At 30.4% G+C, this 14,309-nt stretch overlaps 1 protein-coding gene across 3 annotated transcripts in view; it reads right to left on the reverse strand.

The window, feature by feature from the left end:
- The window catches only part of ADAM18 (ADAM metallopeptidase domain 18), a 158,146-nt gene that overhangs the window by 1,745 nt on the left and 142,092 nt on the right, over positions 1-14,309 (reverse strand). For all 3 annotated transcript variants that reach the window (XM_019032000.3, XM_055348950.2, XM_063709321.1), the window contains one exon: positions 14,124-14,283. In XM_019032000.3, the coding sequence (XP_018887545.3) occupies positions 14,124-14,283 (160 nt within the window). The remainder of the gene's footprint in view (positions 1-14,123; positions 14,284-14,309) is intronic.

A 14,309-nucleotide genomic window follows, 5' to 3' on the forward strand; every position in this document is an offset into this window, starting at 1 on the left:
TCTTAATTTTCTTTGACTGGTTAGGATGGCTGCTTTTTTTAAAAAAAATGTGTATATATTGTTTGGATATTTGTCCTTGCCCAAATCTCATGCTGGATTATAATCCCCAGTGCTAGAGGTGGTGCCTGGTGGGAGGTGTTTGTATCATGGGGGTGAATCTCCCATGGTTTGGTGCTGTCCTGGTAATAGTGAGTTCTTGCAAGATCTGGCCATTTCAAAGTGTGTGGTACCACCCTCACCTGACTCTCTCTTGCTTGCTCCTGCTTTTCCCTTGTGACATACCTTTTGCCCCTTCACCTTCTGCCATGATTGTAGGCTTCCTGAGGCCTCCATAAAAGCTGAGCAGATGCCAGCACCATGCTTCCTGTAAAGCCTGCAGAACTGTGAGCCAATTAAGTCCCTTTTCTTTATAAATTGACCTCAATTTCTCATATTTCTTTATAGCAATGAAGAATGGCCTAACAGAAAATTTGTACTAGCAGTGGGGCATTGCCATAAAGATACCTGAAAATCTGGAAGCAGTTTTGGAACTGGGTAATGGGTTGGGAGAGTTCAGAGGGCTCAGATAAAGACAGGAAGATGAGGGAACATTTGGAACTTCCTAGAGACTAGTTAAAATGACTGTGACCAAAAGGCTGACAGTGATATGGATAGTTAAGTCCAGGCTGCCAAGGTCTCAGAAGGAAATGAGGAACTTCTGGGAACTGGAACAAAGGTCATGTGTGTTACGCCTTGGCAGAGAGCTTGGCTGCATTTTGTTCATTCCCTAGGGATCTGTGGAAGCTTGAACTAAAGATGACCATATAGGATATCTGGCAGAGAAAATTTCTAAGCAGTAAAGTTTTCAAGATGTTGCCTGGCTGCTTCTAACAATCCATAATCAGATGGGGGAGCAAAGTAATGATTTAGAGTTGAAATTTATATTTAATCAGGAAGCAGAGCATAACAGTTTGAAAAATTTTCAGCCTAGCTTTGTAGCAAGAAAAAGCTTTGAAAGGAGAGGAATTCAAGTAGGCTGTAGAGCAACCACTTGCTAGAGATATTAACATAACTAAAAAGGAGCCAAGTGCTAATATCCAAGACAATGGGGAAAAGGACTTGAATACATTTCAGGGACCTTTGTAGCAGCTCTTTCCAAAATATAGGGATGCCATCCTTGTGTTCAAGTAGGTCAGAGGCTAATAGGAAACTAGACATATTGAAGAAATGTCATAGCTAGAAATAAATTATAAATTCATTTTTAGGATGTATACAACTTTCTCTGGGAATGCAGTTAAAATAATTTAGCTTTCTCTATCAAAAGTAACTACTTTTGATAAAAGAATGTCACATTTGAGATTTAAGCTAATTGGGTAAGTAAACTTTTTATGAAAGTAATATTAAATTATTCAAAAGTTTTAAGTGTGTGTTAATTTTGCATCTTAGAAAGATTTTGTAAGATGGTTGTTAAATAAAATTTATGGGAGGTTATTTTTGAGCTGAGTTCTTGCACTAGTCTCCAACAGAAGAAACTAAAATGGAGCCATTCACCCTAAGGTGCCATGTAACCAAACTGAAACTAAGTTGTTTATCTGACTTTCCAAGAAATCAGGAGAGAGATTAAAGCCTAATCCTTACACAGGTCAATTATAGCTTATGTGATCAGAAAGTCCCCTCTGCTTTAACATTTGCAGGGAAAAATAACCTGAAGTAACCTAATGTTAACCAATCCACTTTTTAGTGTCATAATATTTCCTTGTTTCTGCTGAAAGTACCTTATAAAAACTGCTTTTTAAATTTTCATGAAGTTCAAATTTTCCTCATGGATCATGATTTGTTCTCATGTAAAATAACCCTTGGTATAGTTCTGGGTCTCCAAAAGTTTTGTTTTCTTCAAAAAGTTCCATAACTTTACCTTTACATTTATATTCATGAAATAACTTTTTGACTTTCTGTTTTGAAATAGTTTCATATTCATGGGACATTTCAAAGAAATGCACAGGAAGGTCCTGTGTACCATTTAGTGAACCTTCTTTATGTTAACATTTTGCCTAACTATAATATAATATGAAAATCAGAAAATTAATATTGATGCAATTCACAGAGATTTGTCATATTTCATCAGGTATACGTGATCTTATGCTGGCATGTGTGTAGTTCTGTGCAACATGATCACATGTGTAGTAACATATAACTATAATCACATTAAGATACAGAACTATATTATAAAGACAAGACTTTTTGATGCCTTCCCCTTTTATAGACATACACATCAAACTCTCCCATAATTCCTAGTCCCTGACAATCATTAATCTTTTTCCCATACTGACTTTTTTTATATTTCAATAACTTTGTATAAGTCCTACCACACAGTATGTCAGCTTTTGAAACTGGCTTTGTTTTAGTTAGTATATGTCATAGTATGGATTTACTCTGCTTTTGGTAACCATTCACCCACTGAAATGCATTGAAGAAATTTCTAGTTTTTCATTATTAATTAAAGTATTATGAACATTTGAATTCAAGTTTCTGAGAGAACACAGTTTTCATTTCTTGGAGATAAATGTCCAAGAGTAAAATTCTGGTCTGTACCTCTTTTAAGATAACTTAATTACAACAGAGGGTAGGAAAGTTTAAGCCTAAGGATGCTGTCAAAATCAATGCAGATTGTGATGGTAAACAATTAAGAAAAGATGGTAGATATTAAAAAAAAAACTAAATTATACACCAGCTAGATGTTTAACAAAGACAACCAAAGAAAGGTCACTAAGGATGGTTCTTTGGGGGTTAGAGGGAAGAAATAAGCTTCAAGGGCTAGGTTCAAAGACTATTTTTGCAAAAGCACTTAGATTTAATTGATCAGACTATGGAGCAATTTATGCTCCAAGGCATGTTGAAAACAATTTAGCAATCAGCCTGCAATTGGTGTAAGCTAATAGCTGGGTGTTACAATAGCAGAAGCAGATGGTTTAACAGAGAGAAACAACAAAAAGGGTGTTTTAAAGCGCCTTGATTATAGTCATTGTCATCACAAGGTTATCACGTACATCCTAAGCCTGTACCCTTTTAGGAGCAACATCAAAAGTTTCACATTACAAGGAAAACAGATTGCAATAAAATAGTCCAGCCAAATTACCAAACCAATCCACTGGGGACGATTAGAATCCAGAGGAAAAAAACAGAAAGTACAATCCATATACGCACCAAAAATATCAGGCAACAAAAACTGCAGAAATATTTGGACTAAGTTAAGACTTGGCAGACAAAGATTTCAAAGCAGCTATTATAAATACAAAGAACTAAAGGAAACCATGGATTAAAAAAAGAAAAAATGATGACAATGCTTCATCAAATATAGAATAACAGTAAAGTGAAATTATTAAAAAGGTAATAGAATGACTCAGCAATATATTTGAGCTGGAAGAAGTTCAGTTAAATTAATAGATTAATAGATATTATGTAAGTGGGAAAAAAAAGAAAAACTACTTAAAAATATGAGTAGAGCTTTCCATAAATGTAGAATACCATTAAGTGTACCAGTATATAGCTAATGGAGTACCAGAAATAATAGAGAGGTAAAGGAGCAAAATATCTATATGTATATCTACTCAAAATATTGAAAGATAAAGACGGTAAGACAAAAGCAATTCATTACATACAAGAAAACTTCAGTAAGATTTTCTCAGCTTATCTCCCATCAGGAACATGGAGGCTAGAAGACAATGGGGTGACATATCCAAAATGTTAAAATAAAACAGCTACTGCCAAGTAAAAATCTTATAGCCAGCAATACTATATTTCAAAGATGATTGTGTAATAGAAACATTTTTAAGAATTTAGGAGAATTACTAGTAGATGCACCTTACAAGAAACAACAAAAAAAAATATTCTTCAGACTGAAGCAAATGTCCCAAGACAGTAATTCTAATCCAACATGAAGAAGCAAAGAACCTTGGTAAAGGCAACTATGTACATAATTATATTTTTAAAAAGTACAGTATAGACAGACTTTGGTTTCTGTGTCCAGCATGTACAGCGCTTGGAAGTTGTCATTTCATCATTCTATTCTAACAACAAGTAAAAATCTGAAGAAACTGAAAATTAACAACGCTTCTTAGATCTGTTAGAGAATTGAGATCACAAGACAGCTATTTCCCAAACTAGAGACAGACAAGTGGATATAACTAATTATAACTTACCAGAGCAGAAATTCATGAGCAGAAACTTCCAAGAGAACCAGTACCAGGGTAGAAAAATTTAAACTATAACTGAAGAATAGATAGAAGCTCAGTGTGGACAAGTCTGAGAGTAAACAACTCCAGGGGCCCTAGTTTTAGATGTCTCCATACTATTATGTGTCTACCCCTATTATGTGTCTACCCCCAGGAAGCTATCCGGTTCTCACAGTGACAATCAGAGAAAACTTTTCTTATGCTTCTAGAATTAGAAGGGAAAAGGAGCCAGTCTGAAATATGTCCAGAGCATTGTGTTCTTCTTAACAAGGGCTGCCCTCAAGAGAAACTCTTCCATCACGACCTGAACTGCTGGGGTTTAGCAGAGCGTAATTTACCTGGGGGAAAGGAAATACTCAACTGCAGCTCTGTCTTGCTTTTCAGGCGGGAGAAGGGAAAACTCTAGCTCCAGCCCCGCTCTAGTCATTGTGTCTTATTTAAAGGAGTAGGAAAAACTCCGAAGTAGGAGTGAAGGACAAAGGTTCACTAAAAGACTAAAACCTAATCATAGGACTACAGAATGCTTCCCCCCCGCCCAACACCTTTCCAACATATCTATTTAGCACAGGTTCTTTAACGTAGAATATCATGTCCAGCTTTCAACAAAAAATTACAAGCAATACTAAAAGACAAAAACACGGTTTGAAGAGGCAAAGTAAGCATCAGAACCAGATACAGACATGGTAGAGATGTTGGAATTATGAGATTCAAAGTTCATAACAACTTGATTAATATGTAAAGGGTTTTAATAGAAAAAAGTAGATAGCATGCAAGAAGAAATGGACAATGTCATCAGACAGATGGAAAATCTAAGAAATAATTTAAAAAATAAATGTTAGGATTCAAAAACATTGTTACAGAAATGAAGCCTCTCTTGGGGCCAGTAGTAGGCTGGACAGAGCTGAGGAAGGAAACAGTGAGCTTGAGGATATGTCAATAGAAACTTCCAAAACTGAAAATCGAAGAGAATACTGAAAAAAATGAAACAAAATATCTAAGAACTGGCCTGGTGCAGTGGCTCACGCCTGTAATCTCAGCACTTTGGGAGGCTGAGGTGGGCGGATCCACGAGGTCAGGAGATCGAGACCATCCTGGCCAACATGGCAAAATCTCCTCTCCACTAAAATACGAGAAAAAAAAAAATTAGCCAGGTGGGGTGGCACGTGCCTGTAGTCGTACATACTCCAGAGGCTGAGGCTGAGGCAAGGTAGTCGCTTGCACCCAGGAGACAGAGTTGCAGTGAGCAGAGATGGCACCACTGCACTCCAGCCTGGCAACAGAGACTCCATCTCAAAATTTAAAAATATATATAAATATATATATTTTTTTATATATACAATATATACGTATATATAAATATATATATTTATATATTTATATATTTATATAAATATATATGTATATAAATATATATGTGTGTATATATTTATATATGTATATATTTATGTATGTATATATATTTATATATTTATATATTATATATTATATAATATATAAATATATAAATATATATACATATATAAATATATATTTATATATTAATATATAATATAATATATTATATATTATATTATATATTATATAATATATATTATGTATAATATGTATAATATATAATATATAATATATAATATATATTATATATTATATATTATACATTATATATTATATATAATATTATATATTATATATAATATATATTATATATAATATATAATATATAATATATATTATATATAATATACATATATCTATATATATTTATATACATATATATATTTATATACAAGTATATATATTTATATACAAGTATATATATTTATATACAAATATATATATTTATATATAAATATATATATTTGTATACAAATATATATATTTACATAAATATATATATTTATATACAAATATATATATTTATATAAATATATATATTTATATACAAATATATATATTTGTATATAAATATATATATTTATATACAAATATATATATTTGTATATAAATATATATATTTGTATACAAATATATATATGTTTATATACATATATATATTTATATATACATATATATTTATATACAAATATATATATGTATATATTTATATACAAATATATGTATGTATATATTTATATACAAATATATGTATATATTTATATACAAATATATGTATATATTTATATACAAATATATGTATATATTTATATACAAATATATGTATATATTTATATACAAATATATGTATATATTTATATACAAATATATGTATATATTTATATACAAATATATATATGTATATATTTATATACAAATATATATATGTATATATGTTTATATACAAATATATATATGTTTATATACAAATATATATATATGTTTATATACAAATATATATATATTTATATACAAATATATATTTATATATGTTTATATACAAATATATATTTATATATGTTTATATACAAATATATATATTTATATATATATTTATATATAATATATAATATATTATATTAATATATTAATTATATTATATATTATATAATTTTATATATAATATAATTAATTATATAATATATATTAGATTTATATTACATTATATATAATTATTACATTATGTTATTATATATTATATATATAATATATATAATAATATATAATGTAGCATATATTATATATATAATATATATAATATATAATGTAATATATATTATATGACATTATATATAATATAAATATATATTTATATTATATATAATATAAATATATATATTTATATTATATATAATATATAAATATATATTTATATTATATATAATATATATATATTATATATAATATATATATTTATATTATATATAATATAAATATTTATATTATATATAATATATATATATTATATATAATAAATATATATTTATAATATAAATATATATTTATATTATATATGATATATAAATATATCATATATAATATATTTATATTTATATATTTATATATATATTTATATATAAATATATATTTATATATAAATATATATATTTATATATATATAAATATATATTTCTATGTATTTATATATAAATATATATTTCTATGTATTTATATATAAATATATATTTCTATGTATTTATATATAAATATATATTTCTATGTATTTATATATAAATATATATTTCTATATATTTATATATAGAAATATATATCTTGGAGATATATATCTCTCTCCAAGAACTGTGGAACGACTACAAAAGGAGTAGCATATGCATGATGGTAATACCAGAGGAGAAGAAAAATAAAGCAGAATTATTTGAAGCAATAATGCCTGATAATTTCACAAAGTTGATCAGACACCAACCCACAGATTCAGCAAACTCAGAAAACACTAAGTAGACTAGATGTCAAAAAATAACAACTAGATATATCATATTGAAACCGCAGAAAATCAGAGGCAAAGAACAAATCTGGAAAGAATCTAAAGGAAAAATCTTTTTACCTATAGAGGCTCAACTATAAGAATTACTTCCAACTTCTCTTCAGTCAACAAGGAAACAAGAAAACAGTAGGGCAAAACATTTGGTGTTCCAAGAACACACACACACACACCCCTCCAGAATTCTCCACCCTGTGAAATTGTCCTTTGAAAATTAAAGAGAAATAAACACTTTCTCATACAAACAAAAATTGAGGAATTTTTTTGCCAGTAGGTCTCCCTCTCAAGGAATAAAATAGTTTCGGGAAATGAGTGGTGGTTAACAGTATAAAATACTGCTGGGTTAAGAAAAATGTTCAAAAATAGTAGTCAAATTTGACCAAGAACACAATATAGGTTTGTTTCCTGTTATAATGCTAGCGTGCCTACTCTTCACTTAGATGTCATTTTCATGATCATAAATTCTGAACTCAGAATAATAATCCCAGTGAAAGTTTACATGTACTACGTACTATAATATAAACTAAATATGTTGCAAGAAACTATTAAATGGAACCAGTTGGAGTGGGAGGAAAACAAAAACATGACCAGCTTAAAGTGTGGGTCCCTGGATTTCCTCTCCTCTGTAAACTAAGGCCTCTCACTTCATGTCTAACTTTCAGATATTGCCCATAAATAGAAACACAAATAAATCTATAAAAATATGAGACCATGTAATTAACAACAACTGTAAAAAGAAGCACCTTTCCACAAAGGAAAACTTCGGTCTGCTTTGACTTCAGGAATGATGTCTATGAAGCACTGAAAATTAAACTAATAAGAGTTCTTCAAAAACTCTTCCAAATAATAGGAGATGAAATACTACACAATACATTCTTTGAGGAAACATTACCCTATACAGAATAAGACAAAGATAATTATTACCAAACTATAGCAACATATAAAATAGATTGTACAAAGTGACCAACTGTTTTCATGATACACAGTTTCATGATTAAAACATTCAACAAATTAAGACCAGAAGAATATATCCTTATCATGACTAAGCGCATCTACAAAAAACCCACAGCTAACAACATACTTGAGGGTAACAGACAGAATGATCTTCTAAAATAAGAAAGACAAAGACATTTGCTATCACCACTCCTATTCAACATTGTATGGAAATCGTAGCCAGAGCAATTAAACAATAGAAAGCAGTAGATCCAAAGAAGTCATCCAGATTGGAATGAGAGACTTAAATGCTCTTTTTGTAAATGCCATGGTCTTGTATATAGAAAAATCATTTAAAAATTCTCTAAAAACCCATGAGAGCTAATATGCCACTTCATCAGTTTTGCAGGAAGATCAATATACACAAAATCACTTTTATTGCTATCCACTAGCAGTGAGCTTTTGGAACATAAAATAAAAAATTCAATTACAATTACATCAAAATAATAAAATAGTGATGATTAAATGTAATCAAAATTTAAGATTTTTACTCATAAAACTAAAAAAATTACTTTAAATAAACTAAAGAAGATTTAAATATATATAAGAAGGCACACCATGCTTATGGATCAGATGACTTAATGTTGTTAATATGGCAATTTTTACCAAATTAATCTACAGATTGAATGCAGTCGTTGTCAAAATTCCAAGTGGTTTTTAAATAGAAATTTACAAGTGAATCCTAAAATTTATATGGAAATTTAAGTGACCTAGAGTAGCCAAACCAAGTTAATTTTTTGAAAAAAAAAGTAAGCAAACTTGTCAAACCTTAAGCTAGATTGAATAAAAAGAGAGAAGACTCAAATAAATACAATTATAAATGAAAGAGGAGACATTACAACTGATACCACAGACAGGATCATAAGAGACTACTATGAACAGTTAGACGCCAACAAAGTGGATACACTAAAAGAAATGAATAAATTCCTGGACACATACAACTCACCAAGCTAAATCATGAGGAAATAGAAAATCTGAACAGACCAATAACAAGTAAAAAGATTGAATCAGGAGTAACAGTCTCCCATAAAAGAAAATCCTAGGACCTGATTGCTTCACAGCTGAATTCTACCAAACATCTAAAGAAAAACTAATATCATTTCTTTTCTAATAATTGAAGGGAAGGGAATACCTACAAATTCATTTTATAAGGTGAGCATTACCCTGATACCAAAGTCAGATAAATAAACTACATGAAAATAAAATTATAGGCCAATAACTCTGATAAATATAGATGCAAAAACACTCAACAAAATATCAGGGAAGCAAATTCAGCAACACATTAACAGGATCATACTCCCTGATCAAGTGGGATTTATTTCCTGGATGCAAGGATGATTATACGTACACAAATCAGTAAATGTGATCAACCACATTAACAAAATGAATCACAAACACTTTATGATCATCTCCCTAGAGGCGGAAAAAGCATTTGGCCAAATTCAATGTTCTTTCATAGTAAAAACACTGAAAAAGTTAGGTAGAGAATGCATATTATGCCTGTACATAATAAGGGCCATATACAGAAAGCACACAGCTGACATTATGCTCAATGGTGGAAAACTAAGGTCAGGATCAAGACAAGGATGCTGACTTTGGCCACTTCTGTTAAACATAGTATGGGAAATAGTAGCCAAAACAATTAGGCAAAAAGAAGGAAAGAAGAAAGAAAGAAGGAAGGAAAGAAAGAAAGGAAGAAAAGGAAGGAAGGAGGGGAGGAAGAAAGGAAGGAAGGAAGGGAGGAAGGAAGGAAGGAAGGGAGGAAGGAAAAGAGGGAGGGAGGGAGAGGGGAAGGAAAGGGAAGGAAGGGAGGGAAGGAAGGGAAGGAAGAAAGGAAAGAAAGGAAAAGGGGAAGGGAGGGAGGGAGGGAGGAAAATCAAAATTAGAAAGGAAGAATTAAAATTGACTGTTTGCATATGACATTATCTTTTGTATAGAAACCCCTAAAGGCTAGACTAAAAAACTGTTGGAAATGATAAATCAATTTAGTAGAGTTGCAGGATACTAAATCAGCATTCAGAAATGAGTTGTGTTTCTATATACTAACAATGAACTATCTGAAAAAGAAATTGAAAAACCAATCCCATTCACAATAGCATCAGAAAGAGTAAAATACTTTGGTGTAAATTTAACCAATCTAGTAAAAAATTGGCACATAAAGCCCATAAAAATTAATGAAGACATTAAGATATACATGAATAAATAAAAGGCATATAGACTGTTCAAGGATTGAAAAAATTAAAATTGTTAAAATATCCATATTACCCAAAGGGAGGTACAGTTTTATTGCAATATCTACCAAAATTTCTATGGCATTTTTCACGGGCATAGGAAAAAACTCTGACATTAAGAAGAAACCATAAAATATATCAAAAAGCCAAAGCAATCTTAAGCAAAAAGAACAAAGCTGCAGGTATTACACTTCCTGATACATTACAAAGCTATAGCGATCAAAATAGTAAAGCACTGGCATAAAAAAGATACATACATCAATGGGACAAAGTAGAGCACTGAACTACATCCTTGCATATATGGTCCACTAATTTTTGACAAGGAGAATAAGAATATACAATGGGGAAAGGACAGTCTCTTCAATAAATGGTGTTGATTAAACTGAAAATTCACATGTAAAAACATGATATTGGAACTTTATCATACATCACACACATAAATCAAATAAATAAGGACAAAATACTTAAACGTAAGACCTGAAACTATAAAACTTCTAGCAGAAAATAGAGAGAAAGCTCCTTGCCGTTGGTCTGGGCAATGATTTTATTGGGTATATCACCAAAAGCACATGCGATAGAAGCAGAAATAAAGTGATTGCATTAAACTAAAAAGCTTTCGCATAGCAAAAGAAACAATCAATGAAATAAAAAGGCAGCCTATAGAATGAGACAAAGTATTTGCAAACTATATATCTGATAAAGGGTTTCATAATATCAAAAATATATATGGGTGGCCAGGCACCATGGCTCATGCCAGTAATCCCAGTACTTTGAGAGGCTAAGGTGGGAGGACCACTTGCACTCAAGAGTTTAGACAAGCCTAGGCAACATATGGAGACACCGTCTCTACAAATTATACACACACACACACACACACACAAATATGTGTGTGTGTGTGTGTGTGTGTATATCTCATACAAGTGAATAGCAAGAAAGCAAATAACCTGATTTAAAAATTGTCAAAGAAGCTTAATAGACATTTCTTCAAGAATACATACAATTGAATAACAGGTATATCAAAAGGTACTTAACATCACCAATAATCAGGAAAACATAAATGAAGACCACTATGAGATATTACTTTCCATTTAGAACGGCTTACTTTACATCTTAGGTTAACATAGTTGTTACTGAGAAAAGGGAAAAGAGAGCAAGGTTGGTAAAGACATGAAGAAAAAGAAACTCTTGTACAATGTTGGTGGAAATGTAAATTGGTATAGCCATTATGGAAAACAGTATGACGGTTCTTCATAAACGAAAAATAGAACTACCATATGATGCGACAACCTCACTTCTGGGTATGAATTCAAAGGACTTGAAATCAGGACCTTGAAGAGATATCCGCACTTCCATGTTCATTGTAGCATTGTTCACAATAGCTATGATATGGAAACAACCTAAATGTCCATCATGGGTAAATAGATAAAGAAAATGTGCCAAATGTATGTAATGGAATATTACTCATCCTTAACAATGAAGAAAATTCTCTTATTTGTTATCTCATGAATAGATGTAGAGGACATTATGCCAAGTGAAATATGCCAGACAAAATTTGTGTGAAATATGTCAGACAAAAGTTGCATGATCTTAACTATATGTGGACTCAAAAATAATCAAATTCATAGAAGCAGAGAGTAGAACAGCAGTTGCCAAGAGATATGGGAGCAGAGAATGGGAAGGTGGTGGTTAAAGGGTACAAAGATTCAGCTATGCAAGATAAATTCTGGAGCTCTGCTATACACCACAGTACCTATAGCTAACAATACTGTATTGTATACTTGATATTTGCTAAGAGGGTAGATCTATATCAAGTGTTCTTACCTTGGTAAAACAGCAACAATAATAAAGAATTTGGGAGGAAACTTTGGGAGGTGATATATTTATGGCCTTGATGGTGATGATGGTTTAAAGGGGTATACTTATTTCCAAACTCATCAAGATGTATATATTAAGTATGCATACATATTTGTATATCAATTATACTTCCATGAAGTGGTATAAAACTGATAGAATAACTAGACAAAAAATCAGCAAGGATATAGAAGACTTAAACAATACCATCAACCACCTTGACCTACCTGTATTCTATAGAACTCCCCACCCACGCAGTGGGTATTCACAATAGTAAATACACCTTCTATTCAAGTGTATTTGGAACAGTCTTCAGGACAGACTATATACTAGGCCATTAAAAATTCTCAAAAAATTTAAAAAGATTTTAAATTTACAATGATTGAAATCAGATGAAGTATATTTTGTGACCAGAGCTCAACTAAGTTGAAAATTAACAAGGCAAAAAACCTGGGAAATCTATAAATATTTGGGAATTAAACAATATACTTCTAACTAATGTATGAGTCCAAGGGAAGAATTCACAAGAAAAAACAGAATATTTTGAACTGAATGGAAATGAAAATATATGTTATCAAAATGTACAGAATGCAGCTAAGCCTAAGGGAAAATTTACAGATTTAAACGCCTGTATCAGAAGAACAAAGATCTCAAAGCAATCATGTAAGCATTGGCCTTACAATTACTAGAAAAAGAACTAGCCAATCCCCAAGCAAGGAAAAAAAAGTAGACAAGAAATATAAACCTGTAATTAATGAAATACAAAACTGAATAACACTAGCAAAAAATAATTATAACAAAAAGTTGGATCTTTTAAAATATCAGCAAAATTAACAAACCTTTAACGGGTCTGAACAAGAAAAAAAAATGCAAATAAACAAAATTAGGAATAAAGTACGATAATTTAATACTGACCCTACAGATATTAAAATGATTACAAGAAAATACTACGAATAACTTTGTGCAACAAATTATACAATTTTGAAGAAAGGGACATATTTTTGAAGTCACAAGCTTCCAAACATGACTTAATAAAGAACAGAAAATCTGAACGGATTACAAGAACAAAGATATTAAAATGGTAAGTAAAACCAACACCAATGTGTAATGAGATCTAACTAGAAGGGCACTTAAAATAATTTACCAACTATATTCTTTTCTGACCTAGTAAGTCTTTGGTACAGCATAGCATACTCATCAGGAAAAGTTCTAGAACATTGAGAATTTTGGCTTGCCCTAATATAATAACAAATTATTGAAACACAAAATTATAAAGATACCACTTACATTAGATTTAAAATAGTATATTTAAGAATTAATATAACAAATGTTATATAAAATGCATGACACTGGTTAATGACTAGGATAATTTAACCTAATACATTAATTCTATGTCATATTTACCGATTATACTCTGCATTCTCTCTGTTGCATGATTTCCTTATTTCATTTCTTTTAAAGATCACAGTGGTGAAAACTATGAAAAACGGCAGAAAAATGCAGAAACTCAGAATAAACCAGTTGTTCCAGTGTGTATTGTAGCCTTTTTCAGTATAAAAGTCACCTAGAAATGAATCATATCATAAATTA

The sequence above is a fragment of the Gorilla gorilla genome, chromosome 7, assembly GCF_029281585.2.
Source record: "Gorilla gorilla gorilla isolate KB3781 chromosome 7, NHGRI_mGorGor1-v2.1_pri, whole genome shotgun sequence".
NCBI classification, from domain to species: domain Eukaryota; kingdom Metazoa; phylum Chordata; class Mammalia; order Primates; family Hominidae; genus Gorilla; species Gorilla gorilla.